Raw genomic sequence first — 25,739 nt, 5'->3', positions numbered from 1 at the left:
TCCTGCTTCTGCTCGATTCTTGGCGGGGACAAGGAGGGGAAGGAGAGGTGTCTAGGCACATTCCCCCAGAGCAAGCAGACAGCGGATCCTCCACATCACATGATGCTGGGATCCCACTGATTGCTCTGATGATTAAAATACCACATGAAAATACGACTATTAAAAGACAATGGATTGATGAGACAGACAGCTCCTCGTTCTGGGTTTGGCTCCTTGTTACTTTGTTATTCTGTAACTCGAGCTCCTCGTACAGAGCACCGAACCAAGTGAACCGCCCCGTAAATGCTGCTGCTGCCTCTGTCTACCACTATAACCCTCCAGGTAAAGCCGCCTTCTGAGGGCCGGCTCCTCATAGAAAGCAGAACGAATTAGCCCTTCAGATAGACCTCTGGGGATGACACCGTGACCTATCGAGAAAGGAGCAGCTCTCTAAGGGCGAAAGCTTCGGAAGGAACGAAGGACAAGGAGCAATACCGAAAACAGCACCAGGCCCTGCAAACATTAAGCGTGACAACTCGCCGAGGGACAATCTTTCTGTTTGCCTCCCGGGACTGTGGGTTCCGTATTGATTTTTAAAGGCAGGCTCACGCACACACACACACACACACGTACACACTGACTCTCTCTCTCTCTCTCCCTCCCGACCTACCTCTCCATCACCCAGGTGAACTGCACCATCAATAGTATTTACTGAGCACTTCGTGCAGAGCACCGTACTAAGCACTTGGGAGAGTACAACAGACACATTTCCTGTTCACAATAAGCTTACATTCTAGAGGGAAACGGCTTGAGGAAATATTCTCTCCGCCTTGCCCTCCCTCTTCAACCCCTCTTAACTGTGTTATCTGTTCAGGGCTCGCTATGTTCCGTACGAAGCACTGGGGTAGACACAGGAAAAGCAGCGTGGCTCAGGGGTAAGAGCCCGGGCTTGGGAATCAGAGGTCATGGGTTCGGATCCCGGCTCTGCCACTTGTCAGCTGTGTGACTGTGGCCAAGTCACTTCACTTCTCTGGGCCTCAGTTCCCTCATCTGGAAAATGGGGATGAAGACTGTGAATCTCACATGGGGCAAGCTGATGACCCTGTATCTCCCCCAGCGCTTAGAACAGTGCTCTGCACCTAGTAAGCGCTTAACAAATACCCACATTATTATTCTTATTATAATCAGGTCCCACACAGGGCTCACAGAGTAAGGAGGAGGAGAACAGGTATTGAATCCTCATTTCGCAGATGAGGGACCTGAGGCAAAGAGAAGTGAAGTGACTTGCTCAAGATAATACAGGAGGTAAGTGGCGGAGCAGGGATTAGAACCCAGGTCCTCTCCCAAGTGCTTAGTGCAGTGCTCCGCCCAAACTACTAAGTGCTCGACAGATACCACTGTTTGATCAGTAGGTTCCCCGCTACCCAGGCCTGGGCTCTCTCTAGGCCATGCTGCTTCTCTACGGTCTCAAAGATGGTCAAGAAACATGCAAGAGAATCTGGCTGATGATGAATTTTTTTCTAATGGTATTTGTTAAGCACTTACTGTGTGCCAGGCACTGCTCTAAGAGCTGAAGTAGATATAAAGTAATCAGTTTGGACACAGTCCCTGTCCTACGTGGGGCTCACAGTCTTAATCCCCATTTTACAGATGAGGCAATTGAGAGACAGCGAACTGAAGTGACTTGCCAAGGTCACACAGAAAACAGGTGGCGGAGCCGGGATCAGCAGGCAGGTCCTTCCGGCTCCCAGGTCCGAGCTCTATCCACTAGGTCACCCTGCCTCTTAATTTAACGTCGAGAGAAGCGTGTGTGGACAAGAACAAAGTCCACTGGCTGCCCTGAACCCTATTCTTCTGTGTTCACTCATTAGGCTTTAAAAATCTACCTAGAACCCCCACGTCCTTGTACCGTGACACATTTTAGGAGACGGTTAGGCTTTAATTCGGGGCAGTTCTAGCCGAGGGTAAAAAATGCGTTCGCCCTGAAAACTGTGAGCAGCCCACAGTCTTGGCGGTCTCTTACCTTGGACCCAATGAGCGTGTACAGCCACTGAATGGTTTCATTATGATTTATGACTCCGTTCATTCCGTCGACATACAGCATAATCTGGCCCAAAGCTACACAGAGAGACAATGAGACATTAAGGTCGCTGGTTAAAAGAGTTGTGCTTTGGTGTTATCACGAATCCACAGTTTACACATCAACCAGATACTTTTCGACGCACCAAGCCTTGTAAGTAGTGCTGCGGGAAAATGACTTTGCGCAAAGACGTAGCAGAAAGGGGAGGCGGAAGTTGAGGAATGGAGTCTCACCACTCCAGCTGGTTCCTAGTTAATTCGTTTCAAGTCCAAACCGAAACGCTGCAGACCAGCAAAGCACCCAATCCGCTGTGACGTCTTTGAGGATCGATGTCCTCCTCCTCTTCTCTCCGGCTCAGATGACTCATCTAGACCTGGCCTAGCCTTTGGGATGAGGAAGAGTTCAGCCCTGGGATGTCCTTGGGAATATGGGCTCTTTCTCGGACAAGAGGATAATAATAATAATTCTAATGATGGTATTTACTAGATGCCTCAGTTGGAAAAGATCATCTTTTCATGGACACAGTAACGAAGGGCAGGTCACCCATAGGTCTTTTCACCTCCATCCACGTGATTAGGGTCTCCTTTTCAGGAACGTATTCTTCAAAAATCAATACGACCCCCACCTATCATCTACCTGCAGATAATCAACTCTTTTCTGGAGGTAGAAGTGGGGGTACCCCGATAGAGCTAAGTCCTTAGGGTAGCTGCTTTGGGTCATCTAGAAGCGGAGCATTTAGAAGCGAGACCTCAGTCTACAGTGAAAAACCTTTTGTGTAAACCCAGGCTGAACTTTCTGCCAAGGATATCATTAAGTGGCTCATAAAGGGGATATCCAAAGCTGTATTTAAAAATCTACAGACCCGGAGTTCTTCCCTGGAATGAGTTGAAGCCCTTTCCCAATTGTGCAGATGTCGTATTTTCAAAACAGAAACGTACCATCCCGGCTCTCTTAAGCCTCCTGGCTCCAAGAAAAGGAGATCGAAATCTCACATGCGGTAGGAATTGGGAATCATAAGCTGGTCCTCCGGTCTACCTAAATTCATGTGATTCATTCACTCAAACGTATTTACTGGGCGCATACTGTGAACAAAGCACTTTACTAAGCGCCTGAGAGACTACAAAATAACAATAGAGATATATTCCTTGACCACAAGGGGAGAGAGACATTAATAGAAATAAACAGATTACAGATACGTACACAAGTGCAGTAGGGATAGAGTAGATTCCATTTTAGGAAAGCGTTCTTCCCGGATTTTACCATTCCCCTGCCCGTTCACATCCACCCCTCCAGCCAAGGATGTCAGTAATTTAGGCGGAGGAGTTACCAGACCGAGTAGTTTTCCTTTTTAACTAAGCCTCCTCCCAACCGCCATCATACTGAATCTTCTTCCCATCATGCCTGACCCTCATCTTCTTACCACTCCTGAAACCCGTGGTTTGGATGCCTTAAATGCACGACAAGTGGAGACTGATGGGCAAAAACTAACCTAGCACGGAGTGGTTTAGCTAAGAGCTTTAGTGCGGCCAGGGCAAGGTTGACAGAAGACTAGGGGGCTTGAGGAACCACCCACCACAGATGTAGTTTAGTTCCAAACGTGAATGTGTCCATTTTGAACGTGTCTAAATCATCTGGGCCATTTGGTCTTTTAACGACTCAGTCAGTCAACTGTATTTACTGAGTGTTTACTACGTGCAGAGCACCGTACTACGTTCTTGGGAGAGTAAACTATAACAGACACATTCCCTGCCTAAAGCATGCTGACAGTCTAGAGGAAAGTGGTGAGAATCAGCATGGCCTAGTAGAGAGAACACAGGCCCGGGAGGCAGAACACGGGCCTGGGAGCTAATCCCGGCTCTCTGTGAGACCTTGGGCAAGCCGCTTCACTTTTCTGTGCCTCAGTTACCTCCCCTGTAAAAAGACTGTGAGCCCCATGGGGGACATGGGCTGTGTCCAACCTGATTATCTTGTATCTATCCCAGTGCTTAGTACAGTGTCTAGCATGGAGTAAGTGCTTAACAGATCCCATATATATATAAAAAATGAGCCAAGGTCCAAAAGAGCCCACGATTAGGTTTGGGATTCAGAATAGAAATTTAAAGATTTTCCTCTGCTCTGAATGCTGACATCTTCCCAAATGGGAAGAGGTCAAAGCTACTGTGTGATGCTAATTTCTTCCAAACATCATATTTTAAAGCTTTGGGGGTTTTTTCAGTAGAAAAGTACTGGTAAACAAGGGCAGGGGTGAACAAATGTCTCCAAGGGGGGAGGGGGTAACAACGTTGGCATTCGTTAAGCGCTTACTACGTGCCGAGCACTGTTCTAAGCGCTGGGGTAGACACAGGGGAATCAGGTCGTCCCACGTGGGGCTCACAGTCTTCATCCCCATTTTACAGATGAGGTAACTGAGGAAGTCGAGAAGTTAAGTGACTTGCCCAAAGTCACACAGCTGATAAGTGGCTGAGCCGGCATTCGAACCCATGACCTCTGACTCCAAAGCCCGTGCTCTTTCCACTGAGCCACGCTGCTTCTCTAAAAAGGAGAAGGGAAAGGGAAGACTCATCCAGCCAGTGGGTCTCCCTCTCTAGACTGGAAGCTCCTCGTGGGCAGCAAGCATGTCACCAACTCTGTTATATTGATTGACTGACTGCTCTCTGACGTACATTTTCTAGGATGGCTCCGCTAGAGGTCAGACCAAGCAGATGATTGCATCGATCAATTGATCGTATTTATTGAGTGCTTACTGTGTGCAGAACACTGTCCTAAGCACTTGGGAGAGTACAATCCAACAGAATTAGCAGGCATATTCCCTGCCCATAACGAGCTTAAAGTCCAAAGATGTGTTTCTCTTGACTCTGCTTGGTTGAGACTATGAGCCCCGTTTGAGACAAAGACCGTGTCCAGTCCAATTTTCCTCTACCTCAGCACTTAGCACAGTGCTTGGCACCTACTAAGTACTTAATAGGTACCACCATATTTTATGGTTCGAATCGGGACAGATTCTTGGAAAGCATCATTCATTCCCAGCTCCTAAGCCGCTCCATCACAGCTTCTGCTACTTGAGAGACGACTGACTTGAAGCTTTCCCTTTCCCTACGGAGTCTTGGAGTCACCACATCTCTTATTTGTGTGTTTGGGATAAATACAAGTTTCCAAATTTCCACTGCTCTCTGAACTGATAGTTCAGCAGGCCGTTACAAACACCAACCCGTTTAGAACGCCATCGTGGCTAAAGAAAAAAAAAATCTCCTCTGGTCCAGTGCCCAGTATGGGGTTAGTGTCACAAAAAACACAGCCCTTTCCCTTCAGTTCAACGGTGCGCTTCTTTTTCTTGGACTAATTTTAATCAGCCTATTGCAACTCCCCACTTGAAACTCGTCCGCTGGCATGGGGCGGACGAGCCGTAGCTTCCGACGCGCACAAAAGCCCACAGGAAATACTGAAAAGAGATTTCTAATTCTGACATTCCCGGCACAAAATAAAGCCCTGCAGGTCTATGTGGTTATTATTCTGCTCGGCTTAATTGTCTGTTTTGAACAATAACTTCAGTCCCAGTTTTCCCCAGGGGCCACTGTCAGTGAAATGTTCTTTCACCACTGATTACCGCAGGAAAATTAAGGTTAATACACTGCCAGTTCCAAGGCTCCAGACAGAACCATAATCTGTAAGAGGGTTGGGAGACAAGGTGTCAAGGCTTTGAGGCCCCTGCTGACCTTTCAGAATGTTTGCTGGGTAAAAGCTCACAAGTATTCTTTGAAAAGTGCCAAGCTCCCTCGATTCCAGGGGGCCATTTCCCCGGAGAGCTAACCCCGATTGGCTTCCTAAGAAATCCGAACCGGCCGCCTCACTCGACACTTGCATGTGGAAATAGCATCACCTTTTTGTTATCGGAAGAAAGCCACTCGAGTTGGGAAGGGGCCTCTCCCACAGGACATTAGACTCTGAAGCTCCCCTTCCCAGCTAGTATAGTGCCGGGCACCTAGTAAACGCTTAACAGAGCAGCTTGGCTTATGGAAAGAGCCCGGGCTTGGGAGTCAGAAATCGTCGGTTCTAATCCCGGCTCTGCCACTTGTCAGCTGGGTGACTTGGGGAAAGTCACTAAACTTCTCTGTGCCTCAGTGACCTCATCTGTAAAACGGGGATTAAGACTGGGCCCCACGGGGGACAACCTGATTACCTTGATTCTATTCATTTGCTATTGTTTTCATGAGATGTTCATCCCCTCGTTTCTCTTTATTGCCATCGTTCTTGTCCGTCCGTCTCCCCCGATTAGACCGTGAGCCCGTCAGAGGGCAGGGACTGTCTCTATCTGTTACCGATTTGTACGTTCCAAGCGCTTAGTACAGTGCTCTGCACACAGTAAGCCCTCAATAAATACTATTGAAAGAATGAATGAATATCCCAGCGTTTAAAACGGTGCTTGGTACATAGTAAGCGCTTAACAAACACCATCATTATTATTATCATTACCATGAGAAAGAAAAGAAGTCAGCTCTGCTTCCTTCTTCCTCCCAGTCCTCCTTCGCAATCCCAATGGGAGTGACAATTATATTTTTTTTAATGTTATTTCTTCAGCGCTAACTACATGCCAGGCACTGTACTAAGCTCTGGGATAGATACAAGTTTATCAGGTTGGACTCAGTTCCTATCCCACATAGGGCTCACGGTCTTCATCCCCCGGTTACAGAAGAGGTAACAGGCACGGAGAAGTGAAGTGACTTGCCCCAAATCACACAGAAGACAAGCGGTGGAGCCGGGATTAGAACCCATGACCTCTGACTCCCAAGCCCGGCCCGACTCCCAAGCCCGGGTTCTTTCCACTAAGCTACACTGCTTCTCTGACTTATGAAATCTAACAAAAACCATGAATCATTTAGTTTAAAAATGAAGTCACTGTCAACTACATTACTCTGACCACAGGTCAAGCCCCCCCCCCCCCCCGCCCTTTCCCAAAATCTCAGAAGCAATATTAGTAGGAATAGTATTTATTAAGGGAAGCAGCATGGCTCAGTGGAAAGAGCCTGGGCTTGGGAGTCAGAGGTCGTGGGTTCTAATCCCAGCTCCGCCACTTGTCAGCTGTGTGACCTTGGGCAGATCATTTAACTTCTCTGTCCCTCAGTTACCTCATCTGTAAAATGAGGAGGAACACTGTGAGACCCACGTGGGAGAACCTAATTCCCTTGTATCTACCCCAGCGCTTAGAACAGTGCTTGGCACATAGTAAGCGCTTAACAAATACCAACATTATTATTATTATTAAGCACTTAACTATGTGCAAAACACTGTACTAAGCGCCGGGGGAAAAAAATACTTGGATGAGGAGTAGACTTGACCCTCTTGGGTCTTTTCCTTCAGGGCCGCCTTGCCCCCAGGTGATAATGACGGGATTTATCAAGCGCTGTTCCTCACGCTGGGGTAGATACGAGATAATCGGGTCAGACGCATTCCCTGTCCTACAAGGGACTCACGGTCTAAGAAGAAGGGACAATCAGTACTGAATCCCTATTTCACAGATTGGAAAACTGTGGCCCAGAGAGGCTAAGTGACTTGCCCGGGGTCACCCAGCAGGCAAGTGGCAGGGCCAGGATTAGAAACCAGGTCCATCAATCCTATTTACTGAGCACCTACTGTGAGCAGAGCACTCTACTAAGTGTTTGGGAGAGTACTCTATAATAGACACGTTCCCTGCCCATGATGAGCTGACAGTCTAGAGTCCTCTGATTCCCTGGCCCGGGCTCTTTCCACCAGACCACACTGCTCCCTTGCTGCCGAAGAAGGCCGCGAAGTTGCCATCGGTGACCGGGCCCGAGTTCGGGTTCCATTTCGGGGACTCCAAGAACTCTCCGGCCACATTCGACCTCAGCCGGAAATCCATCTGGTGGGAACTTCAACTGTCCCAGCCCTTGATCCTTCTGAGTCATCTCGGAGGGCTTCAAGGCAGTTCAAATTAAGAGCTAATTCATCCTAGAGCGTTAATAATTAAAAGACATTAAACTCCCTAGGGGCCTCCTAGATCCCGGGCTTTGATTCACACCGGGAGATGGACTAATTCTTCACGTTCACCGGCTCTGACTTGGAGAGCAGAAGCTCAGATCTTTGAAGGAGTAAGAATCCCAGACAACCACGGAATGGTTCAGCCTTCCCTGCAAATGCAGAGGGCCCGGGGCCAGTTCCTGGGGATCTGGGGAACCGAGAAGCAGCACGGGATAGCGGATGGAGTCCGAAGGCCCTGGGTTCTGATGCCGGCTCCGCCACTTGTCCGCTGTGCGACCTTGGACAAGTCGCTCAGCTTCCCTGTGTCTCAGTCACCTCAACCGGAAAATGGGGATCAAGACTGTGAGCCTGCTGGGGGACGGGGACTCCGTCCAACCCGATTTGCTTGAATTCACCCCTCCCAGTGTTTCACAGAGTGCCTGGCACGTAGTAAGCACTCAGCAAATGCCACAATTACGAGAGGAGACGCTTCCAGAGCACTGTCCTGAGTGCTTGGGAGGAGTACAGAAGGGCCGGTAGGCGCGATCCCACCGCACCTCCCGTGGTCCCCAGCGGGCAGAAACCCAACTCCACGAGGACGGGTCTCCTCCCTGCCCGGAGACATCTCTCGCTCAGGCCGTGGATTCCCGCAGCCCAGGTGGCTTCAGCGGCCGTGACAATCGCTTCATGACTCACAGGTGATTTTCCCAGAGAGCCGGCGGCAGCAGGTAGACCGACTCACTAAGGTCTCTCCGCTGGCCAACCTTCCACAGTCGGGCTGCTGGGCAAAGAAAGGCGGCCGGAACGATGTGGAAAACCGAAAGGGAATGTCTGTGTGTGTCCATATATATGAACGAAGGAAGGAAAGCAAAGTGAATCCAGGAATTAGATGCAGAGAGAACGAGGGAGGGGTCTGGATTTCCATTTCTAGGAGCGCGGTATGTATGAACATATATATATATATCTTCAGGAGTGCTTTTTTTTTGGCATTTAAGCATTAATCATATACCAGGCACTGTACTAAATGCTGGGATAGACAAGTTAATCAGGTTGGACACAGTCTATGCTGGGGTAGACACAAGTTAATCAGGTTGGACACAGTCTCTATTTCACACGGGGCTTAGGGTTTTAATCCCCATTTTACAGATGAGGTAACTAGAGCACGGAGAAGCGAAGTGACTTATCCAGGGTCACAAAGCAGACGAGTAGCAGGCATCACAGGCTGGACGTGTCCATAAATTACATACTATAAATGACTTTTGTATTCATATCAATGTCTGCCTCCCGCACTAGACTGGGCAGGGAACGTGTCTGCTCATTCTGTTGTGCTCTACTCTGCCGGGCGCTTAGGCCGGTGCTCTGCACACAGTAAGCCCTCGATAAATGTCACCGATTGACTGAAGGAGTTTACTGGGGAGCCGAATGGGGGACTATAGTTAATAAACAAAATCAGAAAGGGGTGCTCCCATCCATCCAGGGCAGGGACCCAGGACTCTCACTCCTGCTCTATGAAGCGTTCTGGTCAATCTTTCTCAAGGCCACTTCACCAGGCTGATTGCACGCTAAAATACCCCAGGAAATGGCTTTTAGAGAGGAGAGGATGATGATGATAACAACAACAACAATCATAATAATCTGTTAAATTCTTACTATTTTCCAATCACTACGCTAAGTACAATAGAGCAATAAACGGACACATTTCTCTCCTTGAGGGCAGGGATTGCGGGTATCACCTCCATTGTATTTTCCTGAGCGCTTAGTACAGTGGTCTTGATGCAGTTAGCTCTCCATCGATTGACTGAAGTGGCTCTCCTGTCTGACTTCAAGGGGGCAGCTGGAAATAGACCTTTTTCCCCAAGACATCTTTGTAAGTAGTGGTACTGAGCTGAACCTGGAGAAATGTGATGACCGTGTCTCAGAAAAGGAACTGAGCCCAGCAGAGGCAGCCTCACTCTTTCCCCTTCAGAAATCCGGGTCCCAACCTACCACCACCTAACACCATTGAGACCTTGGACAAGTCCCTTAACTTCTCCGAGCCTCAGCTTCCCCATCTGAATCTCTTAAATGGGGATTCAAACCCTGTGCTCCCCCTTAGAGGGCAAGCCCCATTTGTGATTATCTTGTACCTTCTCCAGAGCTTAGTACCTTGCTTTTTTTTTTTTTTTTTTTTTGGTATTTAAGCGTTTATTATATACCAGGCACTGTACTAGATACGGGGTAGGCACAAGTCAATCGGGTTGGATGCAGTCTCTATTTCACACGGGGCTCAGGGTTTTAATCCCCATTTTACGGATGAGGTAACCAGGGCACGGAGAAGTGAAGTGACTTGCCCAGGGTCACAAAGCAGACAGGTAGCAGAGCCAGGATTAGAATCCGGGTCCCCTGACTATCCAGCCCCTGCTCTTTCCAACAGGCCCCGCCGCTTCTCTAGTAAGCACTTAAAACACCGCAGTCAGGTGCGTTCCCCAGGCTTTTATTTTGGCCCCTTGCCACGCTCGCGCTCCCAGATAGAACTCTGCCATTTGCCGTTTATCATCGAAAAGGCCCTTGCCTGTGCTGTAGCCACGGAAACACACGCCGTGGTCCCAGCCGTCTTCCGAAGCATCCTCGTCCAACCCCCTCGAGCCAGACAGAGATCGTCTTACCTCGCCCGGTCGTCTCTCTCGAACCGAATCGAACCGTGAGGCCGGCAGGTTCCCACGGCCCTGCTCTCGCTGCTGCCACTGGCCAACTTCCTGTTTTGCCTCAGCCGGGATCCGCCTAATCTACCCGGTCTCGCCACCTTCGGCAGTGCACGAAGCTATCACTACTCACCACTATGAGGCCTGCGTGAAACCTCATTAAAGCCACCTCTGGGATAAACAGCTCTAGCCCTCGCTGTGTCAGTTGTTGAATTCTGGGGCGGGAGGGAGGACCCCGACTGGCTCTTGTAAAAATGGCTTTGATGTGGAGATTGCCCGAGAATCCAAGAATGGAACGACAGGGATGGGGGCCGCTCGGGCGCCTCGAGGTGCCGGCCGGGAAGCACGACCCTCTCTCCTCCGGCCGTCCCCGCGGCATGGTACAGATGACGGTGCCGTCTGCTCGCCGGCCACCCCGAGACACTTCCGTGTCCTCACCAGGACTGCAGGACAGCCTGGGGAAGAAGGGGAAGTGCAATTTCCCGTTTTCCAGATGAGGGAACTGAGGCACAGAGAAGTTAAAGGACTTGCCCGAGGTCACACAGCAGGCAAGTAAGTGGTGGAGGTGGGAACAGAACCCAACTCCGTGCTCTTTCCATCGGCCCACGCTGCTTCTCAATGATGACAATGGTAATGATGGTATTTGCTAAGCACATGCTATGTGTCAAGCACTGTACTAAGCGCTGGGGTGGATACAAGCAAATCAAGTTGGACACAGTCCCCGTCCCACGTGGGGCTCACGGTCTCAATCCCTAGTTTGCAGAGGAGGTACAGAAAAGTAAAGTGACTTGCCCAAGGTCACCAGCAGCCAAGCGATGGAATCGGGATTAGAACCCATGACCTCCTGACTCCCAGGCCTGTGCTCGATCCACTACACCATGTTGCTTCTCAGTGATGGTGAACGAGCTCTGCCACTTGTCAGCCGTGTGACTGTGGGCGAGTCACTTCACTTCTCTGGGCCTCAGTTCCCTCATCTGTAAAACGGGGATTAACTGTGAGCCTCAGGTGGGACGACCTGATGACCCCGTATCTCCTCCAGCGCTTAGAACAGTGCTCTGCACAGAGTAAGCGCTTAACGAATACCAACATTATTATCACTATAACCCGTGGTCAGTGGAACCACCAATCAGTGGCATTTATTGAGTGCTTATCACGCGCAGAGCACTATACTAAGCGCTTTGGAGAGTCCGGTACAGAAGAGTTGGTGGACGCTTTCCCTGCCCACGGTGATTTTACAGCACAGAAGGGGAGACGGACGTTACGACAAATTACCTTTACGTACATAATAATAATAATAATAATAATAATCATGGCATCTGTTAAGCACTTACTATATGCCGATCACTGTACCACGCGCTGGGCGTAAGCGCGTGGGGCCGAGGGTGGGGTGAAAAGCAAGTGCTTAAAGGGTAGTTACTCGTTGGATTGGAAACGTAGTCTTACTCCAGTCAATCAATCTATCAATGGACGGTATCTACTGAGCGCTTACTGTGGGTAGAACACTGTACTAAGTGTTTGGGAGAGTGCGTGACTCGGTGCAAAGAGCCCGGGCTTAGGAGCCAAAGGTCATGGGTTCTAATCCCGCCTCCGTCACCTGACTTCTCGGTGCCTCAGTGACCTCATCCGTAAAATGGAGATTAAGACTGTGAGGCTCAGGTGGGACAAGCCCATCACCTCGTATCTCCCCCGGCGCTTAGAACGGTGCTCGGCCCAGAGTAGGCGCTTAACAGATACCAACATTAGGAAACACCGGGGCACAAAAGAGAGCCGACGGGATGGAAGAGACCTCTTTACCAGTATGGACTTAATGGGAGGGTTGCCCTTTTACGAAAGGAGAACCTGTGCTATGGTTCCAACGTGGCGCGCAAGAGGAGCAACCGTTTCTTCTAGGGCCGTGGCTCACTCTAGCCAAACAAGCTTGGCGTGTCACAAAAACCCTCTCAAATTCCTAGACCGGCTTCGAGCCACAGTGTCTGGCGGAAACAAGTATTACGGCAGAAGACAGGGCAATCTAAATTGGTCGGTCACTCGGGCGTTCGGTTCTTCCCCACACGAGGGAGTGTGTGGGCCACAGCAGAGAGCAAACTGAATTCGATGTTTTGGGGTTTTGTTTTTTTTTTTTTTTTACAGCAATAATAGGGATTCTCTTTTCTCTTATTCTCCATTTACATGAAAAAAATAAGAACAACGGAAAAGGCAACCAAGTGATGGCAGGAAATAGCATTTCATGCTGCAGAGCTATCCGTGTATATGTTTTCTCAAAGGTAGACCAAAAGCCTCTCAGTTCCATCGAGACTACGGGGTCTCTCGCAGGATAAATCGGAGCTCCTCTCAATCAGTTATTTCGTTTCTCAGCTCTTGAAGTGTGAAAGCATTTTGCCGAAAAAGTCCAAAGCCACCAGAATACGGTGGTGTGGGGATGGATTCAGTGCTCCTAATGAGCTAGAAGCAGCCTGACTCAGTGGAAAGAGCACGGGCTTAGGAGTCAGAGGACATGGGTTCGAATCCCGGCGCCACCACTTGTCAGCTGCGTGACTTTGGGCAAGTCGCTTAACTTCTCGGTGCCTCAGTTATTAAAAGTGTGAGGCCCGCACGGGACAACCCGATTACCCTGTATCTATCCCAGCGTTTAGAACAGTGCTCAGTAAGCACTTAACGAATACCAACATTATTATTATTAGAAATATTTCAGCTGGTGAAGAGGAGAGAATTATTATTGTCTAATTGCACATATCGCATTATATAATGCTATAATTATGGGTATTTGTTAAGCGTTTACTATATCTCAATCACCGTGGAACATACGGAACAATGAAATCCAACGCGGTCTCCATCTTACATGGCAGTGTAAGAAGCAGCATGGTCTAGAGGGTAGAGCACGGGCCTCGGAGTCAGTGGACCCGGATTCTAATCCTGACTCCACCACTTGTCTGCTGTGGAACCTTGGGCAAATCACTTCGCTTCTCTGTGCCTCATTTACCTCATCTATAAAATGGGGATTTAAAACTGCGAGTCCTACAAGGGATGGGGGCTGTGTCCAACCTGATCATCTTGTATCTACCCCAGCGCTTAGTACAGTGCCTGGCACAAAGTAAGCGCTTAACAAATACCATAAAAAAACAGCCTAAGGGGGAAAAGAGCAGGAATTCAGTTCCCATCTTACAGATGAGAAACTGAGGCACAGAAAAGTTCAAGGACTTGCCCAAGGTTTCAGAGCAGGAAAACGGCAGAGCAGGGATTAGAACGCAGATCTTCTGACTTCCAAGCCTGGGATTTTTCCACTAGGGCACAAATTATTGTGGAAAGACTGGCCTAGTTTAAGAAAGTACAGGAAGAGGCAGGGGAAGGAGTGATCCCTGCCTAGTGGTGGAAGACAACGAAATGTCAGGACGGTTGTGATAAGCTATAAACTACTGAAGTTCAAAATGCCCTCTGAGGCTTAAACTAAAATTTGAGAATAAATGAAGTGGAAATGTATCCTTTTAAATCATTTTCCAATCCATGTTTTTCAAGCTGTTTTAGCGACGCCCGTGGCAGCTTAGTGTACATGGAAATGATAAACACTATAAAATCTGCACTCCTGGACTTCTTTCGGGTGGCTAAAAAAGCCACTTACCCTGCTCCCTCTCCTCTCCGTCCACTCTCTTTCCTCTCCCCAAATCCTCTTTCCTTTCACCCCACTGCCCAAGCACATTTCCCTTCTCCTAGAGAATCCCGGATTCTCTAAATCTCAGGCAAGCTAAAAGTTAACATGACTGATTAAACATTCGATTCTGTTCACCCAGTTTCCCTAACCATGTTTCGGTCAAAGATTTCAGACTCCTGCACGAGATACGTTTGACTACAAACCGGTTCCCAATTAGTAAAGTCGTTTTTTGCTGATCCTTCCTTCCTCAGCGTGCTTTTTGCAAACCAGGAGAGTTCCCCCCAAAGTGGCAAATATGTGCATTTTCAAAAACAAGTCTGGTCTAAGTAGCCAAAATGGGTTTTGCAGGTTGTGTTCGGCAGCCAAATCTCTCCTCCTGCAGGAAAAGGTTTCTATTGTATCTTTGGGAACGGAGAGTTTTGCCAAATGGGAGAATGTACGGGGTGGGGGGTGGGGGAAGAGGGAGGTGAAGGGGAGGGTGCAATGAGGGTAATAAAAGCCAAGGGCTAAAAACACGGAGGACGGAGCCAATTTCCAGAGTTTCTTTAGCATCTCGATTTAACTTCACCTTTCGGGCCGTTTCAAGGAACACAGAGTAACTTTCAAGAAACACAGATTCACTAACGTTCTCGGTTGAAACCGAATCTATAGAGATTCTTTATCGGCCCTTGGACCTCTCGAGCCAGCGTGTTAATCAACCCGTCGGTAGTATTTATGGACCCTCTTTATGACACAGGATGGACCCTGCTCTGGGGTCATTTGTCCTGAAAATGGATCCTGCTTGAAAAAAGCAAAAAACAAAAACCTTTTGTGGGCCCTTTGCAACGTGCTATGCTCCCGCCTCCGTCTGTGCTTGTTGCATTCTCCGGGAAATGGACAGAGAGAAGAGCGAGTGGCACCGTAGAAACTCCGAGCACTCTCACCCAGTCCTTTGAGCAGGGCCTCAGGCTTTGAATCTGAGGACTGAGTTTCATCCAATCCTTCTCAACGAGCCGCCCCATCCTTGAGAACCTGACAACCCGCAGTGCTATTTGGCCTCTGCCCTTCAGAACTCCACGATGTTTTAGTCCTACCTTTCGAGCGCTCAAAAAATGCCACCGAATGACTGATCGACTTGCCCTGATCTCCGCTCAGGAATCCATCAGTCGTACTTATTGAGTGCTTACTGTGTGCAGGGCACTACACTAAGCTCTTGGGAGAGTAAACCCAACAATATAACAGACCCAGCCCCTGCCCACAACAAGCTTACAGTATAGCAGGGGAGACAGACATTAATATAAATAAATAATGGATATGGACTTAGGTGCTGTGGGGCTGGGAGAGGGGGTGAATCAAGGGAGCAAGTCAGGGTGACGCAGAAGGGAATGGGAAAAGAGGAAACGAGGGCTTGATCGGAAGAGATCCGCCTTCAATAAGGCTCTGAAGGTGGGTTGAGCGATTGTCTGTCGGATGTGAAGAGGGAGGGCGTTCCAGGCCAGAGGCAGGGCGTGGGCGAGAGGTTGGCAGCGAGATAGACTAGACAAGCATAAGGTGAGTAGGTTGGCATTAGAGGAGCGAAGTGTGCGGGCTGGGCTGGAGCAGGAGAGTTGCGAGGTGCTTCTCTTCTCCTCAAGTCCTGGCTCTGTCTCCCTTCCTCTTCTTTCACTACCATCGACGGTGCCACAAGCCCTCCCCTCCCCCTGTCCCCATTGCTTTGGACCATTAATATTCGCCCCACTCTAACCCCACAGCCCTCATGCACGCATCCTTAAATATCACAAATGATCTATTTCTTAGTATTATTGCCTGTCTCTCCCTCTAGACTGTAAGCTCATTAAGGCAGGGAGCACGTCTGTTAAAGCGCTTCCTACAGTGCCCCGTACCTAGTAAGTGCTCAATAAATACCACCGATAGATTGATGGATTCCTGGCCTCATGGCCACATCTACAAGACCTCAGGCTACATGACATTAGACAGAGATCGACCCGCAACGCTCGTCCCTTCAGCAGCTGCCCGTCCACAACCATATGTTCACCTGGCAAACTTTGCAAATATCCTAAATTTAGCGGGTGGAGAGGCGTTACCCACCATGCCCTGCAAGTCTCCGAGCAGCAGCTTCCCCTCCTAAGGTGAACCTAGGGACAGCTGACCTGACAAGAAAGGTCTTCCAATCGCTGCTTCTCTCATTAGCAGAGGTCCTGCCCTTCGCAGAGCGAGAAATAGGGTTCAAAATGTTTTCCCCATGAGTGGCAGCTTCATTTGAAGGTGGCATTGGTCCAGGGAGTAGAGAGGAAGAAGGGTGAAGAGGGAGGGCAGTGGAGAGAGTATATAATTAGATTTCAGGACATTTTATCTATTAAAGAGTACTCTGGGAAGCACTCTTTCAATTGTTCTCCCAGCAGGGATCAGGTCTGCAAGGGTTTTGGGGGGTTCTTTTAGATAATTCTGCAATCGCAGTCCATAAGAGCTCGCCGAAGAGCCGTTTCAAAAATCTAAAACTGTTCTTTCTCCTGGAAACAAGATGCCTTTTCAGAGAACAAGTTTCACTTCTGGGGTTTAAAAAATTCCCCCCCCAGCCCTCCTCCATCCAGCTACTGCACTCTCCCAAACAGTGCTCCGCACACGGTAAGTTCTTAAAAACGAATGCCACTGATCGACGGATTGACTGGTTGACCCAAAATAATCTATCAGTTTGGAGCCTGACTCTCCCTTGATGTCTTGCAAAACAAACAAAAAAACCTTCCTTCGGCCAATTCCCTCAACTCTTTTTCACTTTCCAGCAAAGATGCAAAAGATTTTCAAATAGAGCAGAATTCCTGATCCCTCTAACTCTACAGGAAAAGGTCTTGGACAATGTGGTTTTTATCAGGACACTATAGTTAGCGGCGAGAGGGGGAGGGGAAAGCAGAGAGAAATTGAATATTACAAATTTGGACCGAGAACCAAACTAGCTTCTCCCCGTCTCTATTAGCCCTGAAGGCCAGCCCGGGAATCGAATGTCACCACTGCGGCATTCTGTTTGTAGTATACGGAGCACTTTTTTGGCCATGGCCATGTTTAATTCTGAGGAAGAGGTTTTCCTGGATAAAAAGTTTTTTTTAAAAAAAAAAAAACAAACTAGCAGGACCATCGGGCTTTCAAACAAAACAAAAAAACAATTAAAAAAACACAAAGACACCGAGACTCTATTAAGCATTCAGTGTCACCCGGAGTTCCCCTTTCCCCTTCGCCCCTACGGCGCTGGTTAACTTTCACATGTGTTCCTGATTGTCTCCGCTGACCTTCCTGTCAGAATAGCCAATTTGAAGGGTTAAGGCAAACAAATAATGCTGCTTACTAGGGCCCGATGGTCACGGCGCTCTGGACGGGAGAAGTTGGATTGCCGGCGGTGATGTTATTTTGTGCGGAGCCATTCTCTCTCCCCACTACACGTTTGTGCGACCACACCCTCACATTCTCAGATGGGGAACCACCAGCCACAAGTTGGCCTGACTGATGTACAGCCATGGTCTCCGCCATCCACTGTTCTGGTCCATCCCTGGAGGCTGGGCTTGCCAGTACTTTTAAAAGGCCTGCCCTGTCCTTCCTTCCCTGAGGAGATTCCGCCTCCCCATTTCAGCTCAGCAGGCCTCAGTTTCCTTGAGAATTGGGCTATCATCTATTCTCTTCACACCCTTTAATAGTAGAAATAATTACGGTATTTGTTTAGTGCTTACTGTGCACCCAGCACTGTTCTAAGTGCTGTGGTAGATACAAGGTAATCAGGCTGGACACAGTCCCTGTCCCACATGGGGCTCGGTCTTAATCCCTATTTTACGGATAAGGTAACAGAGCAGAGAAGTGAAGTGACTTGCCCAAGGTCGCACAGCCGCGGTCACGTCCTCTGACTTCCAGGCCTGTGATCTTTCAACTGGGCCCCGCTACTTCCCAGGCAGCGAGGCTCTAGTGTTTCGTCCCAGGCTTGTCTTCCAGGGTCTTACTGCTTGTGGATGACAAGTGTGGATTGTAGATGTGATACCGATGGGATTGGATAAGAAGGCAGATGCGGCATCTGTAGTAAGCTGGCTCTCTACCTGTTCTGTATGATTTTATTAAAAGCCAAGATGGTTCAAGACGGCTCCCCAAAATGGTTCAAGCAGGATCTTTTGAGTTGATCTGTGTTTTCAAAGAAGACACCTCTGAGGCATTCGGGCTTGTGTGAGGGGGTTCGTTGGGCTCATCTACTAGCCCAGTTAATTCCCTTTTGAGGTCAAGACTGATGAACACCTATATCTTTCCTAGAATCCCGCTCCATTCATTCAGTTGTATTTAACGAGCACTTACTGTGTGCACAGCACTGTGCTAAGCGTTTGGGAGACTACAGTACAACAATAACAGACACATTCCCTGCTCACAATGAGCTCATAGTCTAGAGTTGGGGAGATAGATATTAATGTAAAAAAAACTATAGATATTCATTCAATAGCATTTTATCCATTCTATAGTATTGAGCGCTTACTACGTACAGAGCACTGTACTAAGCGCTTGGAATGTACAAATCGGTAACAGATAGAGACGGTCCCCGCCCTTTGACGGGCTTACGGTCTCATCGGGGGAGACGGACGGACAAGAACAATATGTACATAAGTGCTGTAGGGCTAGGAAGGGGAAGGAACAGAGGGAGCAAGACAGGGTGAAAAAGAAAGGAGTGGAAGAGGAAAGGAGGGACTTAGTCAGGGAAGGCCTCCTGGAGGAGATGTGTCTTCAATAAAGCTTTGAGGAGGAGGAGAGGAACTATCTGTCGGATTTGAGGAGGGAGGGCCTTCCAGGCTAGAGGCAGGATGTGGGCGAGGGGTCAGTGGCTAGAGAGGCGAGATCAAAGCAGAGTGAGAAGGTTGGCCTCAGAGGAGCAAAGTGTGCGGGCTGGGTTGTAGTAGGAGAGTAGCGAGGTGAGGTAGGAGGGGGCAAGGTGATGGACTGCTTTAACGCCAGTGGTGAGTAGATTGTAAACTCGCTGTGGGCAGGGAATGCATCTGTTTATTGTTATACTGTACTTCCCTAAGTGATCAATCCGATGTTCTGCACACGGTAAGCACTCAATAAATACGAATGACTGCCTTCAGCCCACTTTCGATCACTCCGCCTGAGCTGCTGGCCTCTCCCGGCCCGGCCCGGAAGAGAACGAGGCTTCGCTGAGGAAAAAAAAGCAGGGATGAATTTCCTCCCCTGAATGTGGACATGAACCCATCTCCAGCCTCCGCGGTCGCTTCTCTTTATCTCGAGGACGTCGCCCATAAACAAAATAGCATAGAACCCACGTGCCACTTCTGATCTCCATCATAGGAATAACAACCCTTCATTCCAAAAGACCAAGAGGCCCTGAGAGGGTGTGTAGTGAGACAGACGGCCAGGGCCTTCACCAAACTCGGTCAATAAAGACTCACTTTTTTATGCTATTTCTTAAACACTTGCTATGTGCCAGGCGCTGCAATAAAAGAGTTCTACTTGCCCTCAGCAGCAGTTCTCCCCTTCTCCCCCTACACTGAACCTCTTCTCTGGGATGTCTGAGCACTGAATCTGTGGTAGGAGAAGGTTTGTACTCTTCCATTCTTTCGTGACTCACCTTTCCTGCCATTTTGTCATTTTTGTGAAGCTGTCCTTGGTAGACACAGATTTTTAGCAGGAACCCTCTTTTTATCTCCTAGTTGTTTCAGCATTACAGAAAAATGGAACTATTATAAATTACAGAGTTCTCTTTTGGCAGCCTTTGAACACACATAATACAGAGCACTTAGACTTTAGCCAAACAGGAGAAGAGGCATGTTTTTCTTGAAGGATCTGAAACGTGGCAGCTGGTTTTAGCACCTCAAGTTCTCAGGCACCTCAAATCTTCCTGTATTAGAATGACCTGAATATTTGCCCTGGGTTCAGCTACGACAAATCTGGATTTTGTACAGCCACCTTGGCCAGTGGATCAAAATACGGATTAATGCCCCAGGTAAACTGGTACCAGGTTATCGAAGCCTCATTCTGTGCTGTAACCTACCTCAACCACCTCAAACCTGTGGAATGAATCTCCTGCCAGGGTTTAAAGTGTGTACACTATCTGAATATAACATATCCGGAATGCTTAAGGGGTAGGCAGTGAGCCACAGCGAGCGACTATTCAATTATTCAATTCATTCAATAAGACCTACATGGGGAGAAAATGGGAAAATGGGAAGAAGCCAGGCTAAGTGGAAATAGCATGGGCCTGGGAGTCAGATGACCTCGGTTCCAATGCCAGCTCTGCCGATTGCTTGTGTGACCTCGGGAAAGTCACTTCACTTCTCTGTGCCTCAGTTTCCTCAACAGATTAAGTCCTACTCCCTCCTACTTAGACTCTGAGTCTCATGTGGACCAGGGAAGGTGTCCAACCTGATAAATTTTTGTCTACACCAGCGCTTAGAACAGCATGTGACACACAGTAAGCGCTTAACAAATACCATAAAAAGGGTATGAATCACCACCCTCTCAGCTCATTCTAGTTTAAAGCTGTCATTCATTAATTCAATTATATTTATTGAGTCTTATTGTGTGCAGAGCACTGTACTAAGTTCTTGGAAAGTACGATTCAGCAGTAAAGAGAGACAATCCCTGTCCACACAGATGAGCAAAGTTGGGAGGGAGGAAACAGAAACAAACGTTCTAGCTGGGAGCATGGAGAGATAAATCGGTCAATGGCATTCAATGAGCGCTTCCTGTGGGCAGAGCGCTGTACTAAGCGCTTGGGAGAGTATACTACAACAGAGCCGATAGATACATCCCCTGCCCACAAGGAGCTGACAGACTAGAGGGGGAAATGGGGGTTGGTGCTGGGGCATCTGCCTGGATGAGGGGAAGAGAGTCCCTGAAGAACAAGGATGGGAATAAATGCAAAAACCATAGCTTACGGCCTTGTTGAAACTGAGAGCCGTAGCTAGGAGCGGAGCTAGGGATGGCTCGTTGTTGTTGCAGGGTTTGTCTTTACCTTGCTTTTAGCTAAACGCTTACGTTTGGAATTCTGCCTAGATGCACTTGAATAGATTCTGCCACGGACCCAAAAGACTCCTAGTGGGATAGAAAGAAAAAATTGCACTAACTCCCTGACAAAATTCAACCTTGAATTATTTGCCCTCTGAATAGCATTTGATCCAAGCCAAATGGATGCTCAAATCAAACTAGTGAACAAATCAGTCATCTCGGGGGGGGGGGGGGAGGGTCCAGATGTGAGGTGGGGGGGGGGTCTGGTCACCCAAATAGTTGCCTTACACTTGGGGAGGGGAAGAAAAGTATATCTGGTGAGAACCAGAATAGAGATGGCACTTGTTTCGGTCAGAGGGCAAAAGGCAGCAACAGTCCTGAAGGGTAGAGAAGGGAATAGCACTTTTCCAGGAATACTTGGTCGGTCTAACACATTGGATATCCCACAAAATGGGTGAAGCAAATACAAAAAGGAATCAGGAGATTTAAAAACAACCAACTCAATACAGGAGCACCTTGGAATCTAAGAACTAACTCTCCGTTCTAAAATGTCCCATTTCAACTAGCAAAGCTGTGAGCTATGCGATACCACATTCAATCTCTCTTGTTTGTGGTTATCTTTAAAAGCTTAGCCATTTGCTACAGCCTTCCAAAAAATGAGAAGTCAGAAAAATATTATCATCACATTTAACATTTCTTCTCGACAGACCTCCCCTGGCTCTTGGAGAGCCTTAGTAACACTCTCATTCCAAACCTATCTTCACTTTCAGACACGGTCTTATCCCCAAAATACCCAGAGATTCCTGGAACTGAAAAGGACTGGGTGAGGAGATGATTGGATTAAAACTGTTCTGAGAAAAAGGCAAGGGGACAAGCCCGGGTGGCCCAGTACCAAACTGACATGGTGAAGTCTCCAATAATTGAAGCTTATTTCTGTTATCCCATGTGTTTTGAATAAGCAACTTGAGAAACACCATGGCCTGGTGGGTAGAGCACAGGCCTGGGAGTCAAAACGACTTGGGTTCTAATCCCAATTCCACCACCTGGCTGCTGTGTGACCCCGGACAAGGCACTTCACTTCTCTGCGCATCAGTTCCCTTGTCTGTAAAATGGGGATTACGAATGTCCCCAGGTGGGACGTAGACTGTGTCCAACCTGATCAGCTTGTACTGACTTCAGTGCTTAGTACAGGGCCCGGCATAGAGTAAATGCTTAACCAATACTGTTAACTACAAACGAAAAAAAAACTTGGAAGGATTTGGGAATGTTCTTGCCACAATCCAAGTCTCTCCTAGGTATAACCTGATCCACAAGTTGCCAGAATGGGATAAGGTGTAGGAAGAAATAGTTCTGCGGGCAGGGGAGGCAGAGCAATTTGATGATATGAGAAGCAGTATGGCTTAGTGGAAAGAGCGCGGGCTTAGGAGTCAGAGGATGTGGGTTCTAATACCGGCTCCGCCATTTGTCTGCTGGGTGACCTTGGGCAAATCATTTAACTTCTCTGGCCCTCATTTACCTTATCTGTAAAATGGGGGCTAAGACTGTGAGCCCCATACGGACAACCTGATTACCTTGTATCTACCCCAGTGGTTAGAACAGTGCTTGGCACATAGTAAGCGCTTAACAAATACCATCATTATTATAGTTGTTACAACGAGGAGGGGATCCTTCTCATACCAGGAAATCTGGGAGGATGGCATGCCCAAGCTCTCACCTCACTTTTCTCTCAATTAAACAATTTAATCCATCAGTGGTATATACTGGGCACTTACGTGTGCAGAGCGTGAGACGAAAAGCTTGAGCGAATACAATATCACAGAGTCGGTAGACATTCCCTGCCCACAGCAGTCTACGCAATCTTCATTTCATCTCTCCAAAGATGTTGTTCCTCCCTCCCAGGTATTAATAGCGGTTTTTAAGTCAGTTGATCCGACGATCATGTTTATTGAGCACTTACTGAGTACAGAGCACTGTACTAAGCACTTGGAAGAGTATAACGCCTGTGGTACAGTGCCTGGCACATAGCAAGCGCTTAACAAAAACCACAGTTATTATTACTAGTGCAATATAGTAATATACCAGACATTCCCCACCCACAACAAGCTAGGCACTCACCGGTTGGCCTAGGACTTGCTCATTACAATTTTCTTGGGGAAAGATGGCAGTTTCTCCCTTCTACAAAGAGTAAAACCACTATTTTAGCTACGAATGAAGACTCTGAAAGCAGCGCAGTCTGGCGAGAAGAGCACGGGCCCGGGAGTCGGAAGACCTGTACTCCTATCCCAGCACCACCACATGCCGGCTGGGTGACCTTGGGCAAGTCACTTCACTTTTCGGTGCCTCAGTTATCTGCCAAAATTGGGAATTCAATACCTGGGCTCCCTCCTGCTTGGATTGTGAGCCTTGTGTGGGACAGGGATTGTAGACCTGATTAGCTTCTGTCTTCCCCAGCACTTAGAACAGTGCCTGACACACAGTAAGGGTTTAACAAAGCACTGTGTCCTAGTGGACAGAGCACAGGCCCGTGATTCAGAAGGAGCTCAGTTCTAATCCCGGCTTCACCGCTTATCTGCTGTGTGATCTTGAGCGACTCAATTAACTTCTCTTCGCCTCAGTAACCTCACCTGTAAAATGGGGTTTATGACCGTGAACCCCATATGGGACAGGGACTGTATCCAACCTTGTATCTATCCCGGTGCTTAGTACAGTAACCTGGGACAGAGTAAGCGCTTAACAAATACCATAATTATTATTGTTATTAATAATATCAACATTTTAAAAACTCTCTCTCCCCTGAATATATTCTAATAATAATAACAATAATTCTGATGAGTTTCTGATGTAATTCTCCAGGGGGCCCTTTCTGGCACACCCAGGCACCCACCTCTCAGGATGTAGTTTTGGTAATTCTGGTCCGCCTCAGCTCCCACCTTTATCAAACAGGTCAGCCCCTCGGCCACAACAAATTCATGCACCAAATCCTTGTCGTCCTGGCAGGGAAGGAGAGAAAGGATATTATGGCTATTGTTACCATTATTAACATTGAATAAGCACTCACAATATGGACAAATACCTGGCCCAGAGCACGGAGCGTGTCTACAAACTCTTGTATTGAACTCTTCCCCAGGCCCTAATAATGATAATAATTGTGGTATTTGTTAAGTGCTGACTATGCCCCAGGCACTGTACTAAGCGCTGGGTGGATACAAGCAAATCGGGATGGACACAGTCCCTGTCCCACGTGAGGTTCACAATCTCAATCCCCATTTTACAGATGAGGGAACTGAAGCGAATTGCCCAAGGCCACACAGCAGACAAGTGGCTGAGCTGGGATTAGAACCCATGACCTCCTGACACCCAGGCCCACTATGCCACGCTGCTACTCGTGCAGCAAGGGCTCAATAAATCAATCAATGCTATTTATTGATCACTTACTGTGCACAGAGTACAGTACTAAGTGCTTGGGAGAATACCATATAATAGAGTTGGAAGACACATTCCTTGCCCACAACGAGCTTTCGGTTCAAAGGGGGACACAGACGTTAATATAAATAACTAAAGTATGGATACGGACATAAGGTGGCCCATTTCCAGGTGGGAAATACCAGTGGCTCAGAACCATGAGCTACCTGTAATTATGCAACCAGGCAGGCATTGACAGGAGAGATGAGCTGACCAGGAGTCTGGTAGAAAGGGAATAAGAATTGGGAGGCGGGGGTTTCAGTCGACTGGGGACAGGGGAATGATAGTGAGTGAATACAACAAGTGTAACAGAAGAATATCATGCAAACACAATTTAAACAAGTTAAAATTAAGCCCCGACAGCAACAATCAATCAAATCAACCAACGGCATTTACTGAGTGTTCTGTGTGCAGAGCACTATACCGAGTGCTCATTATCATTAAGTCTTATTCCTTCTCGAGGTTCTGGGATTGAACACTGCTTTCCAGAATAAACTCAAATACATCTCCTTTCTAGGCTTAGCTACCCTTCATTATTTTTAGGGTCATTTCATGTGGATTTTCCTAAATGTTCTTAGGGAATTTAACCAGTCTCCTTGTGCCAAGAAGCCTTTTACGGGCCTTTAACCATCTAAGAAAGGTTAGGCTGATTGATATGCTGACTGTGAAAAGTTTTTTCAAAGAGATGCTTTCTTTTTCAAACCCTGACCAGTACTGTAGCTATCTGTCTCCCTCTCCCACGTTTCCTAAGATTTAGGTAAACCTCTGAGGACATAATTACTTTATTGCAGTGTAATCCCCTAATATCCCGGGCTCTTCTAAGGCTGTGAGCTCTATTTAGAAAACTGTTTACTGACGATGGGCCAATTAAAAGCGTAAGACCATAAGCAATATCGGGTGGGACCAATATTCTTGGCCATGCAGCATTCTCATCCTTGACGTTGGCAATGAAAAACTT

General features: G+C 48.0%; 1 protein-coding gene across 4 annotated transcripts in view; it reads right to left on the bottom strand.

The window, feature by feature from the left end:
- FHOD3 (formin homology 2 domain containing 3) overlaps positions 1–25,739 on the bottom strand; it is a 297,727-nt gene that overhangs the window by 118,475 nt on the left and 153,513 nt on the right. For all 4 annotated transcript variants that reach the window (XM_029054069.1, XM_029054068.1, XM_029054071.1 and 1 more), the window contains exons 5-6: positions 24,204–24,309; positions 2,003–2,097 (exon numbers count right to left, since the gene is read on the bottom strand). In XM_029054069.1, the coding sequence (XP_028909902.1) occupies positions 2,003–2,097; positions 24,204–24,309 (201 nt within the window). The remainder of the gene's footprint in view (positions 1–2,002; positions 2,098–24,203; positions 24,310–25,739) is intronic.

Source organism: Ornithorhynchus anatinus, chromosome X3 (genome assembly GCF_004115215.2).
Source record: "Ornithorhynchus anatinus isolate Pmale09 chromosome X3, mOrnAna1.pri.v4, whole genome shotgun sequence".
NCBI lineage: Eukaryota > Metazoa > Chordata > Mammalia > Monotremata > Ornithorhynchidae > Ornithorhynchus > Ornithorhynchus anatinus.
The sequence above is the reverse complement of the archived record's forward strand: the minus strand, read 5'-3'. Positions and strand labels throughout refer to the sequence as shown.